Source organism: Ruditapes philippinarum, unplaced genomic scaffold (assembly GCF_026571515.1).
Source record: "Ruditapes philippinarum isolate M1 unplaced genomic scaffold, ASM2657151v2 ctg6388_1_1_1_1, whole genome shotgun sequence".
Lineage (NCBI taxonomy): Eukaryota > Metazoa > Mollusca > Bivalvia > Venerida > Veneridae > Ruditapes > Ruditapes philippinarum.
In genome coordinates, this window is record NW_026864480.1 from 28,661 (window position 1) to 50,987 (window position 22,327).

At 31.7% G+C, this 22,327-nt stretch overlaps 1 protein-coding gene across 1 annotated transcript; it reads right to left on the bottom strand.

The window, feature by feature from the left end:
• Positions 1-12,408: 12,408 nt before the first annotated feature.
• LOC132725753 (uncharacterized) lies at positions 12,409-22,321 on the bottom strand. The gene is made up of 3 exons (XM_060710939.1): positions 22,286-22,321; positions 16,409-16,478; positions 12,409-14,380 (listed from the first exon to the last, which is right to left on the bottom strand). The coding sequence occupies exons 2-3, from the start codon at positions 16,473-16,475 to the stop codon at positions 12,681-12,683; spliced, it is 1,767 nt and encodes a 588-aa protein (XP_060566922.1). The 5' UTR covers positions 16,476-16,478; positions 22,286-22,321; the 3' UTR covers positions 12,409-12,680.
• Between the last annotated feature and the right edge of the window lie 6 nt (positions 22,322-22,327).

Sequence of the window (22,327 nt, forward strand, 5' to 3'; positions counted from 1 at the left end):
TTGTCACAAAAACATGTGCTAAAACAACAATGTATTTGTTTTATGACCCTACGAGCTTGTGTATACATTATGGTTAGTCATAAATTCAAGTTCCATACAAAATTGTGTGTTTGTATTGTAAATTTTAGGGAATATTTATGTTGAAAAAAGGCCTATTGACTCGAATATTGGAGCACCGTACAACACTGAATTTAAACACCGCATTCTTTTTCCGTTGAGCGATAAATACTGGAACCGTTTTCATTTGCACCATACTTTATAAGTAACTGTTAATTTACCTGCTGTTATGTTATATGATGCTGTTATCACATGTTATTTTATGGAAAACTTCCGAAGGTCTGGTCTATGTAAATAATACTAGTTAGATAAGTGCAATGGTATCTTATATATTTTATTCTGATATCGAGAAAAGGACACAAAAGTATTTGCTAGTACGCATGAAAATCTCTTGTTTTGTTAGGAATTAGCCTAGCTGGTGACATTTAGCTTTTTCTAAGAACTGTAATGTTTGCATGCGAAAAAGCAGCTTCAAATAACATGTTCTTGTACTGAGAGAGACAAACACTTTGTAAAGCTGAAATTTATTTTAAAAAAGTTGTCTGTTTTAGAATGACGTGTATTCTTAGAACCCCGGGCTCGTCTTGAGTCTTCATTCAAACGTTTCACCTTTACTTATAAGTTTTCTAATTAGCAAGGTTTCATGTCATTGATTTTGTGATTTTACATATATTAATAGCGGATATGCAGCTAATGATTGTCTTACAAGCATTTCGTTGCAAAGGCATAAATTAAGGCTATAATTATATATTCTGTTATTTGTTTCACATTTAGTGGCAACAACAATGATCAGCCTGCCATAAAAAACTTTGAGAAGAAAGAAATTGCTGTGTTATATAATGTTGCTGGTATTTTCGGTCAATGACTCATCAATAAGCCTATCTATTTCCGACTGAAGGTTCACAGACGAGTCTCTATGAGAATGCATAGATGTTCTGCTGTGTTTCATGGTAACTCTCGATACAGTCTTGCCTATTATAAGTGACTTATAGAATCAGAAATTGAGCTGAATTTTGTGCTAACATATTTTGTTGTTGTTTTTGTTTGGCCTTACAGCACAACGACACAACTTAGGTCATATGGCGCCAAACTGAAAAGATGATTTGTGCTTACCTCGGGAGTTACAAACTTAAAGAAAAACCCGGGATCAAAACAACCTCACCTGTTGGACCTAAGAGATGCAGATACTCTGGTCATGCGAACCCAATTGGTCGCCTCTTACGATCATGCACGGATGAAAGGCAGGTACAATTTTGATGCCTCAACTGTCAAAGGCAATCGACTACTATAAGACTCAAAATTAGCAATGTTTCATATGATTGATTTAAGTGATTTAACATATAGAGGGTATGTAGCTTATTATTGTCTAACACGCATATCGTTGCAAAGAAATGCATTAATATTAGTATACATGTATATTATGTTGTTTGTTTCACATTAAGTGGCAACTGTTGTCTTGAGCCTTCATTCAAACGGTTCACCTATACCTATAAGTTTTCTAATTAGCAACCATGCCATTAATTTTAGTGATTTAACATATAGAGGATATGTAACTAATTATTATCTTACAAGCACATCGTTGCAAAGACATTAATTAAGACTATAATTATATATTATGTTATTTGTTTCACGTTAGTGGCAACTGCAATGATCTGCCTACCATAACAAAACTTTGAAAAGAAAGAAATTGCTGTATTATATAATGTTGCTGGTATTCTCGGTCAATGACTCATCAATAAGCCTACCTATTTCCGACAGAAGCTTCGCAGACGAGTCTCTATGAGAGTGCATGGATGTTCTGCTGTGTTGCATGGCAACTCTATGTACAGTTTTGCCCATTATAAGCGACTTATAGAATTAAAAATTTTGCTTTACTTTGGCGCACCGGACACAATTTAGGTCACATAAAAAAGGAATGATGTTTTTCGCTGTCTTCGGGAGTTACAAACTTCACCAATGAGTTGTTGAAATATTGATCAGTAAACATTTTTTACCTCAATGTGATCTTGACCTCTGTCCCCTTGACCCCAAAATACCATTGTGGTCATCTTCTGACTATAAGCAATGCATCTGAAGTTTGAAGGTCAAGAGTCAATCGGTTGTCCAGTTATAAATAGGAAACCGTCTTGACATACCATGATAAGGTGAGGTGACCTTGACTTTTTGATTCCAAAGTAAAAAGGGGTCATATATTCGCCAAGAAGAATCCATAGACGAAGTTTGAGGACCAAAGGCCCATGATTTGTCAAGTAATTGATCAGAAATCGTTTTTAGCTACAAGGTCAATATGACTATGACATTATAGCAATGACCACAAAATCAGTAGCGGTCATTTACTTGCCAAGACCAATGCACCTACAAAGTTTAAGGGTCAACAGCCTATGGCTTGTCAAGTTATTGATCGGACACAATTTTTACCTACAAGGTCAATATGACCTTGACCACTTGAGTGTAAAATCAATCGGAATCATATATTGGTCATGAACAATCATCATACCAAGTTTAAAGTTCTTTGGCCTAAAAGGTCTTAAGTTATTGATCGGAAACCATTTTTACCTACAAGGTCAATGTGACCTTGACCTTTGATCCCAAAAAGAATAGGGGTCATCTACTGGTCATGAACAATCATCATACTAAGTTTGAAGTTCCTATGCCTAAAAGTTCTTTAGTTATTGATCAGAAAATTTTTTTACCTACAAGGTCAAAGTGACCTTGACCCAAAAATTAATAGGGCTCATCTTCTGGTCATGAACAATCATCATACCACGTTCGAAGTTTCTAAGCCTAAAAGTTCTTAAGTTATTGATTAGAAAATGTTTTACCTTCAAGGTCAATGTAACCTTGACCTTTGACCCCAAAATTAATAGGGGTCATCTACTGGTCATGAAAAATCAATACACCATGTTTGAAGATCAAAAATCAGAAAGTAAAATTTTAAGAAGTTATATGCCCTTATTTAGTTCTGTAGGAGAGGGAAAAACAAATAATTGCACAAATGAGTTCTGTATATTTTTTATTACGAACAGTCACACACTCATGCTATCAAAACAAGCAAACAAATACATTTTACTAATTTAAAAGTACATTGTATTACATTAAAAACATATCCCAGTGCTCTATAAAGTTTATGTGACAAAATCTAATAGTTATATATTGTTAACATTTCTCTAACCTGATATGCATGCCACCATTTAAAAACAAGAGGGCCATGATGGCCCTGAAGTCGCTCACCTGTATATAGCGCCCCACCCTGCCCCCAGCAGGGCCAATTTTAACCCAAGGGCTTTTATTTGAACAAACTTGGTTGACACCCATAAGAAGATGTTTCAAGCTAAGCTCTAGCTCAATGGGTTTCTTAAAAAAAGATTTTTTAAGTTTTTACTATACACATATAGTTAATAAATGACACCTCTGAGGCGGGGCCAGTTTTGACCCCAGGGCTTTTATTTGAACAAACTTTGTAGACACTTACTAGAAGATGTTTCATGCTTAATATCTTAACTCTAGCTATTTGGGTTTTTCAAAGAAGATTTTTAAGTTTTTGCTATACACATACAGTACAGATAAGGAAAATCAATGACCCCCAGGGGCAGGGCCAATTTTGATCCCAGGGCTTTTATTTGAACACTTGGTAGACACCCATTAGAACATGTTTCATGCTAAATATCTTAGCTCTAGCTCTTTGAGTTCTTAAAAGGAAGATTTTTTTTTAAGTTTTTACTACATGTATATACATATAGGGAAAATCAATGACCCCCTGGGGCGGGGCCAATTTTGACCCCAGGACTTTTATTTGAACAAACTTGGTAGACACTCATTAGAAGATGTTTCATGATAAATATCTTAGCTCTAGCTCTTTGGGTTCTTTAAAAGAAGATTTTTTAAGTTTTTACTTTATGCATATAGGGAAAATCAATGACCCCCTGGGGCGGGGCCAAATTTGACCCCAGGGCTTTTATTTGAACAAACTTGGTAGACACTCATTAGAAGATGTTTCATGATAAATATCTTAGCTCTAGCTCTTTGGGTTCTTTAAAAGAAGATTTTTTACGTTTTTACTATATGCATATAGGGAAAATCAATGACCCCCTGGGGCGGGGCCAATTTTGATCCCAGGGCTTTTATTTGAACAAACATGGTAGACACTCACTAAAAGATGTTTCATGCCAAATATCTTAGCTCTAGCTCTTACTGTTTTTTCATAGAAGATTTTTAAGTTTTTGCTATACACATATAAGGAAAATCAATGACCCCCCAGGGCAGGGCTTTTATTTGACCCCAGGGCTTTTATTTGAACATACTTTGTAGACACCCATTAGAACATGTTTCATGCTAAATATCTTAGCTCTAGCTCTTTGAGTTCTTTAAAAGAAGATATTTTAAGTTTTTACTATATGTATATAGGGAAAATCAATGACCCCCAGGGGCGGGGCCAATTTTGACCCCAGGGCTTTTTTTTTAACAAACTTGGTAGACACTCATAAGAAGATGTTTCATGCCAAATATCTTAGCTCTAGCTCTTTGGGTTCTTTAAAAGAAGATTTTTTAAGTTTTTACTATATGTATATAGGGAAAATCAATGACCCCCAGGGGCGGGGCCAATTTTGACCCCAGGGCTTTTATTTGAACAAACTTGGTAGACACTCACTAGAAGATGTTTCATGCCAAATATCTAAGCTCTAGCTCTTACGGTTTTTTAAAAGAAGATATTTAAAGTTTTTTCTTTCGGTTGCCATGGCAACCAGAGTTCTGCATGGAATTAAATTCTTTGAACAATTTTTAAAGGTGACCACCAAAGGAACATTCCTGTGGAGTTTGGATGAAATTGGCTTAGTGGTTTATGAGGAGATGTCATTTAAAGTAAAAGTTTACGGACGGACGGACGGACGCCGGACGGACGCCGGACGAAAAGCGATCACAAAAGCTCACCCTGTCACTTTGTGACAGGTGAGCTAAAAACATATGAAGCTTTTTTTAATTAATCAAAAACAATTTACATTCATACTATATTTGCACTAATAGAACAGTATGTTGTTATTTTTTGTTGTATCTATTCTTTCTAAATACAGTAAGGAAATTTAAAAGTCTACAAGTTAAAACATACCTATATTTATTGTTGTACATGATACAAAAAAATAATCTTTAGTCAATCAATGGCTGAAATGAAGTGTGTATTGCTATAATTTAAATCCCATATAGTTCTCCATAACTTTATCAATTATCAATTAATAGAATTACAAATCAAGACACACTTTAACAAAGTTATAATTAATATACATGTAATACCGAATAGAAGTGTTTAATTTGCTAGTTTTCATCATCTTGCTTATGACAAATTAAACAGTTTTTATCATTTATTTACTTTCAATTCTTCATTAAACAAACTTATTCTAATAAACAAACAAAGTTCTGATAAATAAAGAGAATAGAATTGTGCACATTTCAAATTAATAAGTGCTCTCAGACAAGTTTATATTTATTCAAACAGAATTATGTCTACCTATCTAGATACTTTTCAATGTACATTTCAAGTTAATTGTTCATGTAAAATATATAAGTATGTATAATTGACATATTCCACATTAAACTTATCTTAACTTAACTTAAGCATAAATATGGACAATTTGTCATCATTTACATGTGCATAAAGGTATACAGATGTACTTGAATGATATAATCTATATTCCAAATCACAAACAAACATGTTTGATGCATATGTTAATAGGACATAACATACCTAAACATAAAATAAACAAAAACATCCATATACCTAGTAATTAAACAATTACATGTAATTATATGTTTATTTATATACTAGATGAATTTACTCCATATATATTTAAAGTTTAAAGGCACATTACGAGTAAGAAATGTATAGATATTTATTTTTGTAAAAAGGGCGAATATGTGTTTGGTTATGTTGTAATAATAGATTTACAACATGTGATATTCTTATCCCCTGACAAAAATGAGTTTGAAAAGAAAATATGATTAGTGTCGCAAAATGTAAACAAAATGGTTATTTCACATCCATATAAAATACTTATTCATCATAACTGTACTCAAAGTTGCCAAAATGCAAAAAAAACAAAAACAAGATGGCTTAGATATATTGCCAATAAGAAACTAAAAATGAAAGTTTTTAAAAATAAAAGTGATTGCATTTTTTTCAGTCTTAATGGGCCTTTAAAACAAACAAGTATAACTGTTTAAAATGTATGTATGTCACATAACATTACTTGTTATAAAATAATATAAGCTTATCTTCATAAAAGGATTGCAATAGCTTGTAATTATCCCATAAACATTTATTTACATGTACTAATATGTTTACATATGTACCATATACATTCAATCAGAATTTCATGTAACAAACAGACATGCGTAACATGTGTTTACATATAGCATTTCTTAATCTTGGTATATAACTTTGTGTTATTTCATGTAACATATGTAATACAATACATGTAAACTAGCATATCATAATTATGTTAACATCAGCAGAAATATAACTTATATATACCTATAATGTTATAATGTCTTGGTACTTAAATATGACAATTTGTTTAGTTAAAAAGTTCTAATTCAACTGTTACATAAATTATATATGAACATAAATATCTGATAGTATATAAACTTATAAAATATGGCTGTCTGTGTGAGAGAGCATATTGGTATCCGAGAGCTGGTATATATCCCTCAGGTATAGCTGAGACTTGTATATATTCCTGAGGGGCAACTGAGAACTGACTTATGCCGAGAACTGGAATACATCCCCTATTGCGGGGTAGTCGAGAACTTATATATATCCCCCAAGGTGCAGTCAAGAACAGGTATATATCCCGGGGGTGTAGCTGTGAACAGGTATTTATTTCTAAAGGGCAGCTTAGAACTGGTATATATCCCTTAGATGTAGCCGACAACTGGTATATGTCCACCAAGGGGCAGTGAAATGGTATATATCCACGAGGGGCAACTACGGACTGGTATATATCCACGAGGGGCAGCTGAGAATTGGTATATATTACGGAAGGACAGCTTAGAACTTGTATATATCCCAGGGTTAGCTGAGAACTGGTAAATAATTCTGAGGGGGCGGGGCTGATAACTGGTTTATATCTTGAAGGGCACCTGAGAACTTGTATATCCCCGAGGGGCAGCTTAGAACTTAAATTTATCCCGGAGGGGCAGCTGAGAACTGGTTTATATCACTGAGGTGTAACCCAAAGGCAACAAAGCCAGTTGAAGAGTCAATAAGCACTTGCACCTGACAGCCATGTATATTTTATCTCAATTGTACATTTCTATTGAGCATATATATGAAGGTATAATGAAATCATATTTACATAAATCGTGTATAACTTGTTTTAATTAAAAATAATGTTATACTGTCTTTGTAATAACAGTATATACAGTACATCTAAATTTACAGCAAAGTATATTTATAATTGCCTTGTGTTTAAATTTATCATTCTAACACTAACACAAAAAGTTCCCTTGAAGGAGCTCCATTGAGGCCCAAAAGCCAAGCAAAAAATAATTAAAGTAGAAAATCCAAAACAGATTAATCGGGGTATTCAATACGGAAAACATAAAAATGATACTGAAGAAATATACTCTAAATAAAACTGAAAATCGATATTAATGAACTGTTATTATCAGACGGACTTTAACTATAAACATTTAAACACTTTATATACAATTTTGAAAAACAAGAGCTCTCAATAGCACAGTGTCCTCAACTAGCCACAGTGATGGATAATGCAGAATTTTCTAACTTCAAAAAGGGTAATGATTCTGTCAAAATCTATGTTATAGTCCATGGTCCTCGGACATTGACTTCTTATTACTCTCATATATTACTCTAAAAAAATTAAGTAAATATAATTCTGAATACGTCAAAAATCCTCAGTGGAGTCCCTTTTAACACTTTGAGTAATACTGACTAACAGTATTAACTTGTACACATTATCATTTTGCATAATCATAATTTTTTTCTCACTTTTTTCAATTTTTACAATATAAAACAATCAAAGAAGGAGTCTCTAAAATAAAACATGTAAATGGTTCTCATCTCAATGAATAAAACAATTATGTATACCATTCACTTGTCCTATATATCATATAACAGGTATTCACATATAAAATTTACTATTCCTCTATATCATATACATGTAATCCTATATATCACTGGTAATAACATATACTGTGACCCTGTACTATATCTCATATAACTGGTATTAATTATACAATTCATTGTCCTTTACAACATATAACTGGTATTCATATATAACCATTCCATTGTTCTTTATATCATATAACTGGTATTTATAAATGCCATTCCCTTGTCCTATATATCATATAACTGGTATTTATAAATACCATTCCCTTGTCCTATATATCATATAACTGGTATTTATAAATACCATTCACTTTTCCTATATATTATATAACTTGTATTGATATATACACCATTATATATACCATTCCCTTATCCTACATACCATATAACTTTTTACCATTCATTTGTCCTTAATAACATATATTTGGTATTAATATAAACCATTTCATTGTCCTATTTATCATATAACTGGTATTAATATATACCATTCCTTGTCCTTTATATAATATAACTGGTATTTATATATACCTCTGTCCTATATATCATATAACTGGTATTTAAATTATATCAATCATTTGTCCTATATATCATATTTAGTATTTATAAATATCATTCACTTTCCCTATATATCATATAACTGGTATTTATATATACCCCTGTCCTATATATTGTATAACCGGTATTTATTTATAACATTCCATTATCCTATACACCATATAACTGGTATCAATATATATCATTCACTTGTCCTATGTATCGTGCAACTAGTATTTGTTTATACCATTACATTGTCCAATATATCATATAACAGATATTTATTTATTCAGTTACATTAATCTTTTACATCTTCTGCCCTTGTACATAATGATATAACTGGTATTTAAATATACCCGATTCCCTTGTTCTTTATCTCATATAACTGGGCAGCGTTTTACTAACATTGCGTAAGTTTTTACGTAAGAATTATCGTAACTTTACGCTTACGTTTAAACTTACGTAAATCGTAAGTGCGTTTCACAAAACTTCCGTAAGTTTTTCCGTAGACTTACGTTAAAATAGTGCGTAACTCTTGAAAGAAGGTTTTCAGAATAATTAAGTCCATAAGGAGGCGTTTTAGTAATATTTAATAACCGCAAACATTTTTGAAAAAGGCTAAACTGGTATTTCGTAGAGTCATCTACGGACTCTCATGAATGTTGCTGAGCAATTCGTATTTTTAAGGGCATATTGTGCCAACGGTCATCCATCATGCAGGGGTTTCTCCCGAATTTTAATACATTTATAGAGTAGAAAGGAAACCCCCATATGACCCATCATGGAAGATATTGAAAGGGTTTTAGTTTGTTTTGAGAAGTAAAAAAACTGTAATGTCCGCAAGTGAAAAATATGGATGTTTTCTCATTTTTATATGAACTATTTAAGCTTATTGAAACAGCCAACATTTAAATAAAATATATTTTTATTTCTATTTATTTATTTTTATTTTATTTTATTTATTTATTTTATGTCTATCAAGTAAAGAAAACCCTTTGATTTTTAAAGATTTTACGCTGAAACATGCCTAAAATATGCGTAAGAAAGATCACACAAAAACGCCACATGCAAACAAAAGATATTCACGATTTTATCTTAGTGAAGTAATGATATCTGAATATTTGCAATAAAAAACATTTGCAACAGATAATTTCATGTACATTTTCTAATCATACTATTTAATAAACATATATAGAGGATATTCAAGTTTTTACTATAAATACAGGATTTATTTTCATCGATTGGTATGAAAATAAATATTTTATGAGAGACGTTAGCCACGAGTGATATATGATAATTTTCATACCACAAGATGAAAATAAATCCTGTAATTATAGAAGGAATTTTCTGTTTATTATATACATTTTTCTCTTTTCTGACATCACATTTAAAAAGAATTTCCCTCAAATTTTGTATATTGGCTGAATTAAGTCCACCTGTGAAAATATGGAAAATATGCTTCACAGCAGTGAAAATACGGAAAATGAAAATATCCATTTTATTCATAAATATTTCTCAATATTTAATTTAAAAGTATATAATGAAAAACTTTTCTGAGTTTCAATCAATATTATATGTCATTTATAAAATTCTCAATAAATCTACATATAGCATCAAAAGCTCGTGAAGTTGAAATAATAAAAAACACAACATAAACAAACATAAATAACTGATTTATAATACTTTGGGTTGAGGTCAATCACGACTAAGGGCGGTATGGGGTACCAATATAATTTTGGAGAAGAAGACAGTAATTAAAAGACTTTAAACTGATAGGAAGACTTCCATATTCGTATTTTTTTATATGTTTTTTATTAAATATAATTTTTAATAGGCCCGTAAAGCTACATTACCCTTTCCTTACTTAGACTTAGAGCCGCTTTCCCCATTTAAATATATTACAAATCACATCCGCCTCTAAAATTTTCGCTTTCCTGCTCTGCCATTATTCATAGATGATGTCAGTCTTACTTACGTAAGTTTTAAGTCAACAAATTTTAAGCGTAACTATACGTAAAAACTTACGAAATTCTTACTTACGCAAATTTTTAGTAAAACGCCTTTACGTAAAAAAATCAGACGTAAGTTAAAACTTACGTAAATCTTAGGCGTAAGTACGTTAGTAAAACGCTGCCCTGGTATTTATATATACCATTCCATTGCCATACATATTTATATGACTGGTATTTGCATGTTATCTTTTACTTCTTCTAACTTTTCTGACCATGTAAATTACATTAAACATCTGTTTTATATTTTCATTCAATTTATTTATTCATTAATTTATTTACTTGTTTATTTTCAAATCTTTTTATGCATTATAATTAGAACATTACTTTTTTCGAATCATATTTCTTTTCACAAACTATCTCTGCTCTTTAAGAAATAACCTTTACCTTTATCCAGATTAATATATTTTGTCTTTTATATTTCAGTGCATTTCTGTCATTTTTTTTATTTAAATACACATTTGAATATTACTTTCATCAATTTCAATATGATAACAATGACCAGAAATTAATAATTAATGAACTGTTTTTGCTGATTGTTATCTATCATATTGCATTACATTCATTACTTAACATATCAATATGTAACTTTAGTATTATTATTTTTTTGCTGATAATGTTTATTTTAATAAATATGTCTTTTATCATGAAATAATTTAGATTAAGCACTATGTGAATTGCATTTATTCTCTCTCACTATGTTAAAAATTCAGATCATTTTTTGTTGAAAATGAAAACCCAAGTTTTCATCTCTTTTAAAATGCAATAATTTAGTTTAAACACTATGTTAACTACATGTATTCTATCTCACTTTGATAAAAATTCAGGTCATTTTCTTTTTTGTCAAAAATGAACAAAAAAATTATCTCTTTTAACATGCAATAATTTAGTTTAAATACTACCTGTATACTTTATCACTTTTTTGTTGAAAATTCAAAGTTATAACCATCATGTTTAACATGAAATAACTGATCCTTATCCCTTACATATTGTCTAGCAACATTTCCCTTTCCTCTTCTAAACCCTTGTGATACCAATGTAAACATATCATTATTTAACTCATCACCATCTTCTGTTATATAACAGCCCCTTACACTCACATCTACAGTATGAGGAATATCAGGAAGACTATCAACAAACTTTTGCCATGTTGTCAAATTCATTATGACATTTTGAAGCTCAATGTTCTTTAAACTCTTCATCTCTAAAGGTAACTGTATTATATTGCCAGTTAACCTACACAGCCATAACTCAAGCTTACTGAGATTGTGTAACAATGGTAATACTGTGACTAGTCTCTTTGTTATGTTGGTATGATATAATTGAGATTTATTGTAATAATCTCCATACAATACAAGTTCTTTTAATTTGTTAGATTTTCTAATAATATCAAATATTTTCTCATAATTACTATCTTTCAATTGACTAAATGTAAATATTTCAAGGTTTGTAGTATCAGCATCTATCACACTAACAGTATGTCTCACATAAAGGTACTGAAGTTGTTGATGTTTTGATAAATTTACATCATGCTGCTTCCTACACTCACATTTAACATTATAAAGATGTATTTGTTCAAGATGACTGGTTCTCTCAAGAAAATTACAAAATGTAGTAGTATCATCATGACTCATTGTTATATCTAAATTATACACTCATACTTATTGCTACAAGATTGATCATACTAGGTAGGTAACTAACAACTGTTTTACACACTGGGTAATACTTGGGTAAGACATAAGCAAGAGACAGAGATTTTAATGTTAAAGTATTTACTTTAATTGTCTCAGAAACACAATTGTTTATCTCATCAATCCTCTGTTTATTACTCTGTGTACTATCACTTTGTGTACTAAATAACCTTTGAGATTCAGATTCATATCTTATTTCAATTTTTTCAAGATGATGAAACATTGGTAAATATTTTGTAAATTTAACATTTTTTGTGTTGATGTCATCTACATTAATAGACAGAACAGAGTCAGGAACAATTTGATGCTGATCAATACCTGAACAAACAATATCACAATACTGACCCATCTATCAATGACCAAATCTCCTATATAAAATACAGGATTACTTCCTATACTACATGTTGCATTGAATTCTTCCATTGACTCAAACATAAGCTTTTGAATATCAGTAATACAACTATGATCCCTATAAATGCTACTATTTATTGTTCTCCTGTATTCCTGAACACGAGAGTCTTCTGACACAGTATCATATATGTATTTTGAAACATGTGTTGCTAATCTAGGTTCTAGACCACATAGCATAATGATGACATTTGACTGCTCTAATATGTCATTTACTGTTGAACATTTCTGAAAAACCTCATTAATAAACTTTTTGGCTAATTCATTATTTCCTGTACTATCTGACAAACCAATTTTTGCATTGAAATTGATACCGATATTCACTGCAGCCAGAAATTCTTGCATTGATTTGTGAATGAAAGAGAACACAGAGCTTTTAGGTTTGGATACAGAAAAAGAAGGACATTTATCTTCTGTCAAAATTCCCAGTTTCAGACATGTTTCTCGCATTTCATGTGATATTTTTAAATCATCAAACACAGATTTGTCAAATGTTAAGGACTTATCCTTTGGATAATTGAACAATGTCTCATAAGCCAAGTATGACACACCATATATAAGATGACTATTTAATCTACATATCTCTACATCTGTTAAATACTGAGGGAGTTCAACATTCTGAGAACTTTCCATACATTCTGTATTATTTCCTAAAGTTTTATTGAAATTCCAGGTGAAATAAAGTTCTAACATACCAGTATAAATAGCACACCTTGAGGTTTTATCAAGTTTACCATCACACCATAGACAAACCAATTGCTGCAGCATAATTGGTACCTGTTTCAGGCCAACCACAGAACGTACCTTAAGCTTTTGTTCACACTCACTAGGATCTAATGATTCGTTCAACGCTGTTATTGTTTTCTCAATCATTTCTTTTTCATGTGTTTCATCAAACCCCTTTAATTTCAATAATTGATGTATCTCTCTATTACTTACTCTCAAACTGTGAATTTTCCATGGTCGTGATGTAGTAACAATGGTGTATTTCTTTGTAAAGTCACGTTCAGGAAGGCCTGCCTGGAACTCATTTCTAGTCTCACTGTCAAAAGACCATTCATCTAAACCATCAAGCAAAATAATTATCTTTTCAGAATCATTTTCCAGAAGTTTACTTAAATTTTTTATCTTATCATATCGCATTTCAAGCATTTCTTGGATACTTCGGATCTTTATGTTATGTCTAAGAGAAATATAAAACATAAAATCAAATTTCTTCATTTCCTTGACTCCTTCAAACTCATCATCTGTATTGGGTCCATCACTGTGTGCCATACACCAACAGTTGATCAAATATTTACAGAAACTACTCTTACCAGACCCTGCATCTCCAACAACATAAATAAATTTCTGTGGTTCCCTGTTCTTTGTGAAAATCTCTGACATGGACTCTATTTCTTTCTCCTCAGACTCCCTTCTGTTCTTTTCTATCTTATTTGTTATAGTGGGTCTTATATAAATGTCACTGAAGTTATAATTTTCTTCATCTGGTTGTAAAGGTATTGCTGATACTTTAAGTACATCACTGCGATAATGTTCCATCAATTGAGTACGACAAACTGAAATTTATTGAGCAGTCCTTAAAATCAGAAATATTTACAAATAATCTTAACATAACAAGATTCCCTCATAACAAGATCAAAAAGGGAAAAAACATTTGAAGAGCCAAGGGTGACCTTAACCTTGAGCTGGTAAGGCAGTGGCCTTGGTTCAGCACATTGCCATCAGGTGATCAATGCCAAGTTTGTAGAAAATCCTTGACAAGTGTAGAATTTATAAAGCAGAGACGAACATGTTTGATGTATGACTTTTGACCTTCAACTTTTGACCTTGAACTGGGACAGCTGTGGCATGGCTTTTCATGTTGCAGTAAACAGTTATGCCAATTTAAAAAAGAGGGCCATGATGGCCCTGAATTCACTCACCTGTATATAAGCCCCCTGGACAGGGCCAATTTTAACCCAAAGGCTTTTGTTTGAACAAACTTAGTAGGCACCTATTTGAAGATGTTTCATGATAAATATCTATGCCCTAGCTAAAGCAATGACCCTGCCCCTCTGGGCGGGCCAATTTTGTCCCCAGGGCTTTTATTTGAACAAACTTGGTAGACACTCACTAGATGATTATTCATGCTTAATATCTAAACTCTAGCTCTTTGGGTTTTTTAAAAGAAGATTTTTTAAGTTTTAACTATATACATATAAGGAAAATCAATGATCCCCAGGGCGGGGCCAATTTTAACCCCAGGGCCCTTATTTGAAGAAAAATGGTAGACACCCATTAGAAGATGTTTCATGCTAAATATCTTAGCTCTAGCTCTAAAGATTTAAAAAAAATAGATTTTAAAATAAATAGTTTTTACTATATACATTAAGGGAAAAACAATGACCCCTTTGGGCGTGGCCAATTTTGCACTAAGGGCTCTTATTTGAACAAACTTGGTAGACACCCACTAGAAGATGTTTCATGCTTTATAGCTAACCTCTAGCTATTTGGGTTTTTTAAAAGAAGATTTTTTAAGTTTTTACTATATACATAAAGGGAATAACAATGACCCCCTGGGGCAGGGCAAATTTTGACCCAAGGGCTTTTATTTGAACAAACTTTGTAGACACCCACTAGAAGATGTTTCATGCTTAATAGCTTAATAGCTATTTGGGTTTCTTAAAAGAAGATTTTTTAAGTTTTTACTATATACAAATAAGGAAAATCAATCACCCCGTGAGGCGGGGCCAATTTTGACCCCAGGGCATTTATTTGAACAAAATTGATAGACACTGACAAGATGATGTTTCATGCCAAATATTTAGGCTCTAGCTCTTACGATTTTCTAAAAGAAAATATTTTAAGTTTTTTCTTTCGGTAATCATGGCAACCAGAGTTCTGCTTGGAATTAAATTCTTTGAACAATTTTTAAAATTGACTATTCCTGTTAAGTTTGGATGAAATTGGCTTAGCAGTCTATAAGGAGATGTCATTTCAAGTAAAAGTTTACAGACACCGGATGGATAGACACCGGACGAAAAGCGATCACAAAAGCTCACCATGTCACTTATTGACAGGTGAGCAAAAAATTTTTTTCAAAGGATATATGATGCATAAAGGGAAGAGGACAATGTTTCATATTTGACCTTTGACCTCCAAAGATGACCTTGACCTTTTGCAAACAAAGCACAGACATTGATTTTGCACATTGCCTTGTTGAGGCATGTTTAAGGAAAATCACACTCGGGGTATAGAATTTATAGAGAAAAAGAAAAAAAAGTTTGATGTTTGGCATTTGTCCTCCAAGGGGGATATTGACCCGATGGAAACAAATAGACGGAATGACTGACCTAATTATGCCACAAAGTTATTCCAGTATAGCACCAACCACATTATGTGATAGAGTGTAATCAAATGTTAATTGCATAAATTTAATAATATTATAAATTTAATGATATTGTATGATCCTGAGTACTAAATAACTATATAAATTTCTAAAATAATAAAGTCCATTGATCTTCATCTGTTTTTCTTTTTCTATTTTATATTAATGGCAATATCATACACTTGTATGTACACCATCAAAACAAATATTTACTTACCTAACTTGGTTTGCTCATACTCTGCCTGACTTTGACCTGAGGAAGTTTCTGTCTTAATTTTTGCCATTTCCTGCAAAAACAAATCATCTTCTTTACTCCAAAAAAAGACATTTTAGTTCAAAACTAATCAACAAGATGTTTGTTATTAAGTTTAAAAATATCCATGGTATGTACAGAATTGTGTACATATTTTTATTTCATTTTTATATTTTAGCAAAATAACCACCATGATCATATTTAATCACTCGCCCAAAATTCTTTGTAAGAAAATGCTCTGCAATAAAGGAGTAGGTCATCGGGTCACATTTTATATTCTTAAAGAAAAAAATTGTTTCGAAGTGGTACAAATTTGAAGCTAAAATTATCAACATGATTATAAAAGTTTATAGTTCTATACCTTATTTAATAACAAAATCTGTCCCTGGACAACAAACTCAACATTTCTCAGTGCTGAATTGTGTAAACTGAGCAATGATTGAAGAAAATCCTTCAACGGGTAAGGTAAAACCCTAACATAACAAACAAGATATATTATAATATTTTACCTTTACTTGTAGCCTTAACAATGAGCCAGTATAGTTAACATTGAACTTTTAAGTGTGACTTTCACCATGAACCAGCTTAGCCAACATTTAACCTTTAAGCGTGACTACCTTGGACTGAATATTTAGGGAGAAGTCACTTCTCCCTTCAGGAAAAATAGGGAGAAGTTTTGAAATTTAGAGAGAAGTGATCATCAAATCGAGTTATATCATTGGATTTTTTTCCTAATTTTATTTCACAAAACATACATGTACACCTTTATATGTACATGCATATAAAATATACATGTATATGTCACGGAAAATAAACAAATGACTGTGTATTAATTTTTGAAAATCGCTTTGATGATATTTAATGAAGTACTAGTTGCTCAATAACGTTTATTAAAGCATTTGATTTACATCAACACAACATTTTTGTAGGTTCAACAGTTTCTGACTCTTAACTTTTAAATGCATTTAATTAAGAAGAAAAGTTCTTTAATTCATAATAATTCATAATAATTATCCAAATTCTATCAATTTACATCAGTTATAATGATGAATATTACTATCATAAACGTAATGATGATAACAAGAATCTAAATGGACCGGCAAATGTACATGGGACATCGTAAATCAAACGGGACATATAGAGGAAATTGTAAATCAAACAGAATGTTTAGGGAATATTGTAAATCAAACAGGACATATAGGGGAAATTTAAATCAAACAAAGCGTTTAGGGGATATTGTAAATCAAACAGGACATATAGGGGAATTTGTAAATCAAACAAAACGTTTAGGGAATATTGTAAATCAAACAAAACATACAGGGGATATTGTAAACAAGAGGGCCATCGCTCTGGTCGCTCACCAGAAACAACTGTTTTTTAGTGTTAGAAAGCTCAACTTTAACTTGCCCATGTAGCTATATACCTTACAACATTGATTGTTTTTTTCCTTCATAATAAACCATATGGCCAAGATGACCCTAGATCATTCATATGGCCCACCATTGGGCCAAGTGTATTCCTATGAGACTATGTAGAATAAATGCAGAATAATTGACCAATAGAGCAAGGGTAATTTTGATAGGACTTTTTTCATAACTTTTGTGAATGAATACACAAAATGTCACATGCAAAATATGTAAGGTGAAGATGTTTGAAGTAACAATGTTTCTATACATTCTATATGTTAATATAACTGTACCTAAAAATGACAATAGGTAAATCAATGTAAAAAATATCAAAAGAAGGTCAGCTGATATCAAAATTCAATAAGCATCACAAATTACACCCCTTATCCAAATAACAAGACTGTATGTCAATAAACAAGAAAGTAGGTCAAATGATATCAAAGAAATCAAAGCAGGTCAGCTGATATGAAAATTCAATTCAGCATCAGAAATTACACCCCTTGTCCAAATATAAAGTCTATACATAAAAAAATCACATAAGTGATATCTGATATCTCAACTGATATCAACTTTCAACTATGGACATGAAACAAGGTTCAACAATGTCTCCCAAAATTAATTAAAATGTGCTTTCTCCAAGTTTGAATCCAATTCAATAAAGACTAAAAAAATTAAAACAATTTTAACAGAATTTAATCGCGAGTGGGATGTGTCTCCTTGTGAACAATAAATTTTAGGAGAAATGGCCAGGACAAAAATGAAATATGAAAACTAACTCAAAAAATAATAAGTGCAGAGCAGCAGTTTCTGTGCACTGCACTTCTTATCAATAAGATCTATCTTTCTATGAAGTTTCAAGTCCATATCTTTTAAAATTTATGAGAAATAATCTGGACAAAAATAAAGTATGAAAATTAATAAAGGGTAATAACTCACAAATAAGATATGCAGAGTACCGGTTCTTGTACACTGCACTTTTTCTTAATGAGATATATCATCCTATGAAGTTTCATGTCCATAGCTTTCATACTTGAGGAGAAATGACCAGGACAAAAATAAAGTATAAAAATTAACAAAGGGCAATAACTCAAAAAATAAGAAATGCAGAGTATCAGTTCTTGTGCACTGCACTTCTTCTTAATGAGATCTATCATCCTATGAAGTTTCAAGTCCATAGCTTTTATACTTTCCGAGAAATGCCCCGGACAAAAATTAAGTATGAAAATTAACAAAGGGCCATAACTCAAAAAATAATAAGTGCAGAGCAGCAGTTTCTGTGCACTGCAATTCTTATCAGAAAGATCTATCATTCTATGAAGTTTCAAGTCCGTATCTTTTAAAATTTATGAGAAATAGCCTGGACAAAATTAAAGTATGAAAATTAACAAAGGGCAATAACTCAAAAATTAAGAACTGCAGAGTACTGGTCCTTATGCACTGCACTTCGGATTATTGAAAGCATGCATATCAAGTTTGAAGTCAATTAGACTTATAGTGACTGAGTTATGCTCCGGACAAACTTTAGGGGACGCCGACACCGCCAACATAAGTAACCCTTATATGTCGCCTTTTCAAGGCGACACAAAAAATGAGCATACAAACTCATCTTTGTTATTAAAGTGCAGAAAACAAAATCTTTCTTTTGACATAATTTTATTTCCTGGAGAAAAATTCTGTTCACTGACCTTCCACTGACCCTATAGACAGTTTCTGATGCAATCAGTGTATCCAAATTATAGGGCAGATTTTATGCTTAACAAGATTGCATTTGTGAAAAAAAATCAGAACTTTATTTTTTCTATACCATTGAACTTTGCCATTGTGCATGTCTAGTGAGTTTTGGGATCAGGGTTTTATTTAAGCATGTAAAATGAAAAACTATGTGCAGATATGTTTACAGTTCAGATACACGCATAATAATTGATTCAATGTGAAAGTATTCAAACTTGAAAAAAAAAAGCATTTACTGTATAACATAGCTGTATACTACCTTTTCAATTAAGTATTACCTATTTCTGAAAACATTTATGATAAATCATCACTATAAAGTTTGTTGTTAATCATTATGTTCAAGTGATTTTGTAAATATCAAGTTTTCTCTCCCCATTGGTCATGACCTCAAATAATTTCATCAGCAAACAGGTCATTACTCCCAGCTTAGAATAATTGCATAACAGATCACATTTATGAAAGACATTCCAACATAAGTTGTTTCCCTTTCATCAAATTTCTTATTTGATCATACTTGCTACACAGTCTCTTTGTAAATATAAAATAAACATCTTTCAACTTCACACAAAGCTGTGTTTTAAATTCTACAAACTATAGGAGGTTACAATATAAATATAAAGTGTCATAAAAAAACTGGCACTTATTTTTTAAGAAAAGACCAATTTTACTAGACCCGTAATAGGGCACACAGCTTCCAATAGATAATTATACATTCTTTTGTTCAAATTGGAAATACTTGGTAAAAATTACATAAATTTCAATAAAGTTATGTGATAAAAATATTTTACCCAAGGATGAGCATAGTATATCTTTAAACTATAATTTGAAGAAATGCCATGGCCTGGGGCATTTTAGCTAATCTAATTAATATGAGAAAATTTGATAGAAGACAACATAAACTCGCTACAGACAAAGTTTGCCAATCATCAATCTTTGACTTCCATACAAGATAATGTTTAAAGACTTATCTATTTATAGCTCTAGAAGCCTTTAAAAGGGGCAAATCAAATTAATATGGGCCAATTTGATAAAAGACTACCTAAGAATGCTAAAGACAAAATTTGGTGATCATCCATCCATTAGTTTTGTAGAAAGAGACCTTTAAAGGTTTTTTTTAATTTTAGCTATAGAGGCCTCTAAAAGGGGCCAATTAAATTAATATTAGCAAACTTATTAAAAGTCTACCTATGAATGCCACAGACAAAGTTTGGTGATGATCCATCATTTACTTTAGTAGAAGAAGGTGTTTGAACATTTTTCTATCTTTAGTTTTAGCAGCCCCTAAAAGGGGCCAATCAAATTAATATGAGCAAACTAGATTAAAGACTACCCAAGAATGCTACAGACAAAGTTTGGTGATCATCCATCCATTAGTTCTGTAGAAGAAGATGTTTAAAGGTTTTTCTATTTTTATTGGTTCTGTAGAAGAAGATGTTTAAAGGTTTTTCTATTGTTAGCCCTAGAGACCCCTAAAAGGGGCCACTCAAATTCATATGAGCAAACTTGATAAAAGACTACCCAAGAATGCTACAGACAAAGTTTGGTGATCATCCATCCATTAGTTCTGTAGAAGAAGATGTTTAAAGGTTTTTCTATTTTTAGCTCTACTGACCCCTAAAAGGGGCCAATTGAAATGACATGAGCAAATTCAAGTGTGAATTTCACAAGGATGCTACAGACCAAATTTGAAGTAAATCTGCCCAGCAGTTTAAGAGAAGAAGACGATTGTTGACGCATGACGACGGACGCCGGAGTATCCCCCTTTGATACTAATAGCTCACCCTGAGCCTTCAGCTCTGGTGAGCTAATAAGACACAAATATTTACGTTTGAGGTAACTTAATTATCAATTAGCTAGCTTTTTATCATCTGCTGCATTCATATCAGGGTCTTTCACAGCTTATATTTACCGAATTATCAATGCGCTATTTTTAGCGATGTGGATTTCCAAGTGTGAATTCCAAATGGAGCTTTTGGCCTGGCTTCAGCATGTGTGCTAATTACGTCAGACATTTCATAGAGATTTTAGGGCGACTAGAATTTTGCTTTTCAGATCATATAGGGCGAAGTGGAAATATTTACAGCGAAGTTTTTAAGAATGACGTTATTTTAAATCAAAATTCAAACAATATATTTTGCAGCAAATAATAATAGCTATATACACTTCATACCCATTGTACATGGGATGAATCGGGTTGCCTTTCAAGGTAATTGGCTACATACTCAGATTTAAAGGTACATTGCCTCCAGATGAGTCAAAATATTTCAATGGGAAAATGTACTAAGATGATCATGTAAGGAAAAGTAAATAGTTTCAAGATTTAAGATTCAAGTAATATTTTACATATAATGTGCGATTAATGACCGATTTTTCAGTATTTTTCAGTATTTACAACTATTTTTCACTTGCGTTACTAACGCAGTAAATGCTATTTATGCATATTTTGACCACTTTTTGGTAATTTGCCTGGTTTGTAAGTGCCATTGATAATGTGTAAATTTTGGTTATTTTACAATATTACACATTCAAATACATTTTCAAAATCGTCACGAAAATCACGAATCTGGAGGCGCGCTGCTTTAATACCTTTGTCACAAGAACTTAAATTATAAAGTTTTTTTCTTAACAATTAACATATTATCTTTATCTTCTTTAATGCAAAGATGCAAATACAGGTGTGACATACATCATTTAGTTGTTTTACCTCTTTCTGTTCTGAAACAAGAGTCTCTAGAACAGTAAATTT